This window comes from Scomber scombrus, chromosome 4 (assembly GCF_963691925.1).
Source record: "Scomber scombrus chromosome 4, fScoSco1.1, whole genome shotgun sequence".
Lineage (NCBI taxonomy): Eukaryota > Metazoa > Chordata > Actinopteri > Scombriformes > Scombridae > Scomber > Scomber scombrus.
The window spans coordinates 34,413,110-34,419,578 of NC_084973.1; the positions used below are offsets into that span (position 1 = coordinate 34,413,110).

Sequence of the window (6,469 nt, forward strand, 5' to 3'; positions counted from 1 at the left end):
TAGTACTGCAGTACTTCTTCCTCTGTGTAGTACTGCAGTACTTCTTCCTCTCTGTGTAGTACTACAGTACTTCTTCCTCTGTGTAGTACTACAGTACTTCTTCCTCTCTGTGTAGTACTACAGTACTTCTTCCTCTCTGTATAGTACTACAGTACTTCTTCCTCTCTGTGTAGTACTACAGTACTTCTTCCTCTCTGTGTAGTACTACAGTACTTCTTCCTCTCTGTGTAGTACTACAGTACTTCTTCCTCTCTGTATAGTACTACGGTACTACTTCCTCTGTGTAGTACTACAGTACTTCTTCCTCTCTGTGTAGTACTACAGTACTTCTTCCTCTCTGTGTAGTACTGCAGTACTTCTTCCTCTCTGTGTAGTACTACAGTACTTCTTCCTCTCTGTATAGTACTACAGTACTACTTCCTCTGTGTATTACTACAGTACTTCTTCCTCTCTGTGTAGTACTGCAGTACTTCTTCCTCTCTGTGTAGTACTACAGTACTTCTTCCTCTCTGTGTAGTACTACAGTACTTCTTCCTCTCTGTGTAGTACTACAGTACTTCTTCCTCTCTGTGTAGTACTACAGTACTTCTTCCTCTCTGTATAGTACTACAGTACTACTTCCTCTGTGTATTACTACAGTACTTCTTCCTCTCTGTGTAGTACTGCAGTACTTCTTCCTCTCTGTGTAGTACTACAGTACTTCTTCCTCTCTGTGTAGTACTACAGTACTTCTTCCTCTCTGTGTAGTACTACAGTACTTCTTCCTCTCTGTGTAGTACTACAGTACTTCTTCCTCTCTGTATAGTACTACAGTACTACTTCCTCTGTGTATTACTACAGTACTTCTTCCTCTCTGTGTAGTACTTCTTCCTCTCTGTGTAGTACTGCAGTACTTCTTCCTCTCTGTGTAGTACTACAGTACTTCTTCCTCTCTGTGTAGTACTTCTTCCTCTCTGTGTAGTACTGCAGTACTTCTTCCTCTCTGTGTAGTACTACAGTACTTCTTCCTCTCTGTGTAGTACTACAGTACTTCTTCCTCTCTGTGTAGTACTGCAGTACTTCTTCCTCTCTGTGTAGTACTACAGTACTTCTTCCTCTCTGTGTAGTACTACAGTACTTCTTCCTCTCTGTGTAGTACTACAGTACTTCTTCCTCTCTGTGTAGTACTACAGTACTTCTTCCTCTCTGTATAGTACTACAGTACTACTTCCTCTGTGTATTACTACAGTACTTCTTCCTCTCTGTGTAGTACTGCAGTACTTCTTCCTCTCTGTGTAGTACTACAGTACTTCTTCCTCTCTGTGTAGTACTACAGTACTTCTTCCTCTCTGTGTAGTACTACAGTACTTCTTCCTCTCTGTGTAGTACTACAGTACTTCTTCCTCTCTGTATAGTACTACAGTACTACTTCCTCTGTGTATTACTACAGTACTACTTCCTCTGTGTATTACTACAGTACTTCTTCCTCTCTGTGTAGTACTGCAGTACTTCTTCCTCTCTGTGTAGTACTACAGTACTTCTTCCTCTCTGTGTAGTACTACAGTACTTCTTCCTCTGTATATTACTACAGTACAGTATCAGACGTGGGGCCTCTCACCCTGAGCTGTGTCTGACAGGCTGAGCTGTGTCTGACAGGCTGAGCTGTGTCTGACAGGCTGAGCTGTGTCTGACAGGCTGAGCTGTGTCTGACAGGCTGAGGTGTGTCTGACAGGCTGAGGTGAGGAACAAGCAGACAGCTGCTGCAGATTAAACTCTAATCTGACACTTTAACTCCAGATTAACAGGATTTGCTTCTTTCTGTCTGTTTTCATTCATCATGTTTTCATCCTGCAGATCTGAACTGTGACACTCTGCTTGTCCTCAGTGACTCTGCTTAATAACTGCACTGTTTCATCACTCAGGCCAATAAATAATCAATGAATAATCAATAAATAATCAATGAATAATCAATAAATAATCAATGAATAATCAATAAATAATCAATAAATAATCAATGAATAATCAATAAATAATCAATGAATAATCAATAAATAATCAATGAATAATCAATAAATAATCAATGAATAATCAATAAATAATCAATAAATAATCAATAAATAATCAATAAATAAAGGCTTCAGGTTGTAAAGCAGCAGTCAGGTTCTATTGAAGGCATCTTATAATAATCATCATGATTACAACACTTAATAAAGTTAAAATGTGCTCAGTGAGTCACACAGTCATCATTAAAGTATGTGATCAGCTTCTATTGATCTTCATCAGTGTGAGTTATATATATATATATTATATATATAATATTATATATTATATATATATATATTATATATATATATATATATATTATATATTACATATATATATAATATTATATATTATATATATAATATTATATATATATATATATTATATATATATATATATAATATATAATATATAATATTATATATAATATATAATATATAATATATAATATATAATATTATATATTATATATTATATATATAATATTATATATTATATATATAATATATAATATATATATATTATATATATATTATATATATAATATTATATATTATATATTATATATATATAATATATAATATTATATATTATATATATAATATATATAATATATATATATTATATATTATATATATAATATATAATATTATATATATAATATATAATATATAATATTATATATAATATTATATATATATAATATATAATATATATATATAATATTATATATATTATTTATTATATATTATATATATATATATAATATATATATATATTATATATTATATATTATATATATAATATATAATATTATATATATATATATATAATATATAATAAATAATATATATAATATTATATATATATATAATATATAATATTATATATATATATATAATATTATATATATATATAATATATAATATTATATATATAATATATAATATTATATATATAATATTATATATATATAATATATAATATTATATATTATATATATAATAAAATATATATATATAAAATATATATATATAATATATAATAAATAATATATATAATATTATATATATATATAATAAATAATATTATATATATATATATTATATATATAATATTATTATATATATAATATATAATATATAATATATAATATTATATATATATATATAAGATTATATAGTATATATATATAATATTATATATATATAATATATAATATTATATATTATATATATATATATATATAATATTATATATATTATTTATTATATATTATATATATAATATAAAATATTATATATTATATATATATAATATTATATATATATATTATATATATAATATATAATATTATATATTATATATATAATATATAATAAATAATATTATATATATAATATTATATATATATATATATAATATTATATATATATATATATAATATTATATATTATATATAATATTATATATTATATATATATATAATATTATATATATAATAATATTATATATATAATATTATATATTATATATATAATATTATATATATATATATATAATATTATATATATATATATATATATATATATATATATATATATATATATATATAATATATATATTATAGTCATATCAATGATATCTGACACATTTACAGTCTGTTTAGCATCAGATTCCCTCTTAGTGTTTCCTGTTGAGCTGTGCTGTAACCATAGTAACACAAAGACTTTACTACTAACAACACTGAAGATGAAGATTTGACTGAAGCTTCATATTAACTTTTAGACTCCTGCCCTGAGGTTTCTCATCATCACAGCTACACACGTCTGAGCTCAGCTGGAATCTCCCGTCTTTAATGAACCTCACTGACATTCATCCATTTAAAAGACATTAAAAGATGTTATTTTAGAGACCTGGGATTGACTCCTCATGGAAACCTCAGGTCAGATCATCCAATCAGACTCAGTTGTAGAGCTGTGACATCATAGTGGGCGTGGTCTAACTGGTGTTACCTTGTTTCTGATTGGCCGTTTGCTGTCCAGCTCGGAGCTGCTGTTGTTCATGATGGTCCAGCTGTCGTTCAGCATCATCCTGAAACACACACACCTGACACACATGAGCTTCCTGTGGAACCGCAAAGACTCATGGGAGCTGTAGTTGTTACTGATCAGCTGATCAACGATGTCACAAACATCAGAGGCTCAAACCGTTTATACATCCATCAAACCTCCTCTATGGCCTCTGTGTGATACATTTACTCTGCTGTTAGTATTATACTATATATTATACTATATATTATACTATATATTATACTATATATTATACTATATATTATATACTATATATTATACTATATATTATACTTTATATTATACTATATATTATACTTTATATTATACTATATATTATACTATATATTATACTATATATTATACTTTATATTATACTATATATTATACTATATATTATACTATATATTATACTATATATTATACTTTATATTATACTTTATATTATACTATATATTATACTATATATTATACTATATATTATATACTATATATTATACTTTATATTATACTATATATTATACTTTATATTATACTTTATATTATACTTATTATACTATATATTATACTATATATTATACTATATATTATACTTTATATTATACTATATATTATACTATATATTATACTTTATATTATACTATATATTATACTATATATTATACTATATATTATACTTTATATTATACTATATATTATACTATATATTATACTATATATTATACTTTATATTATACTATATATTATACTATATATTATACTTTATATTATACTATATATTATACTTTATATTATACTTTATATTATACTTTATATTATACTTTATATTATACTATATATTATACTATATATTATACTATATATTATACTATATATTATATACTATATATTATACTATATATTATACTATATATTAAACTATATATTATACTTTATATTATACTATATATTATACTATATATTATACTTTATATTATACTATATATTATACTTTATATTATACTTTATATTATACTTTATATTATACTTTATATTATACTATATATTATACTTTATATTATACTATATATTATACTATATATTATACTATATATTATATACTATATATTATACTATATATTATACTATATATTAAACTATATATTATACTTTATATTATACTTTATATTATACTATATATTATATACTATATATTATACTATATATTATACTTTATATTATACTATATATTATACTTTATATTATACTTTATATTATACTATATATTATACTTTATATTATACTATATATTATACTATATATTATACTTTATATTATACTTTATATTATACTTTATATTATACTTTATATTATACTATATATTATACTATATATTATACTATATATTATACTATATATTATACTATATATTATACTATATATTATACTATATATTATACTATATATTATACTATATATTATACTATATATTATACTATATATTATACTTTATATTATACTATATATTATATACTATATATTATACTATATATTATACTATATATTATACTATATATTATACTATATATTATACTATATATTATACTATATATTATACTATATATTATACTATATATTATACTATATATTATACTTTATATTATACTTTATATTATATACTATATATTATACTTTATATTATACTATATATTATACTATATATTATACTATATATTATACTATATATTATATACTATATATTATACTATATATTATACTATATATTATACTATATATTATACTATATATTATACTATATATTATACTATATATTATACTTTATATTATACTATATATTATATACTATATATTATACTTTATATTATACTTTATATTATATACTATATATTATACTTTATATTATACTATATATTATATACTATATATTATACTTTATATTATACTATATATTATACTTTATATTATACTATATATTATACTTTATATTATACTATATATTATACTTTATATTATACTATATATTATATACTATATATTATATTATATATTATACTATATATTATATACTATATATTATATACTATATATTATACTATATATTATACTTTATATTATACTTTATATTATACTTTATATTATACTTTATATTATACTTTATATTATACTATATATTATACTATATATTATACTATATATTATACTATATATTATACTATATATTATACTATATATTATATTATATATTATACTATATATTATACTATATATTATACTATATATTATACTATATATTATACTATATATTATACTTTATATTATACTTTATATTATACTTTATATTATACTATATATTATACTATATATTATACTATATA

The 6,469-nt window shown here is 20.8% G+C and overlaps 1 protein-coding gene across 1 annotated transcript in view; it reads right to left on the minus strand.

Annotated features, from left to right (window-relative positions):
- fibcd1a (fibrinogen C domain containing 1a) overlaps positions 1 to 4,115 on the minus strand; it is a 13,380-nt gene extending 9,265 nt beyond the window's left edge. Inside the window, exon 1 of the mRNA XM_062417950.1 lies at positions 4,038 to 4,115. Coding sequence (XP_062273934.1) covers positions 4,038 to 4,115 — 78 coding nt within the window. The remainder of the gene's footprint in view (positions 1 to 4,037) is intronic.
- Positions 4,116 to 6,469: the final 2,354 nt, after the last annotated feature.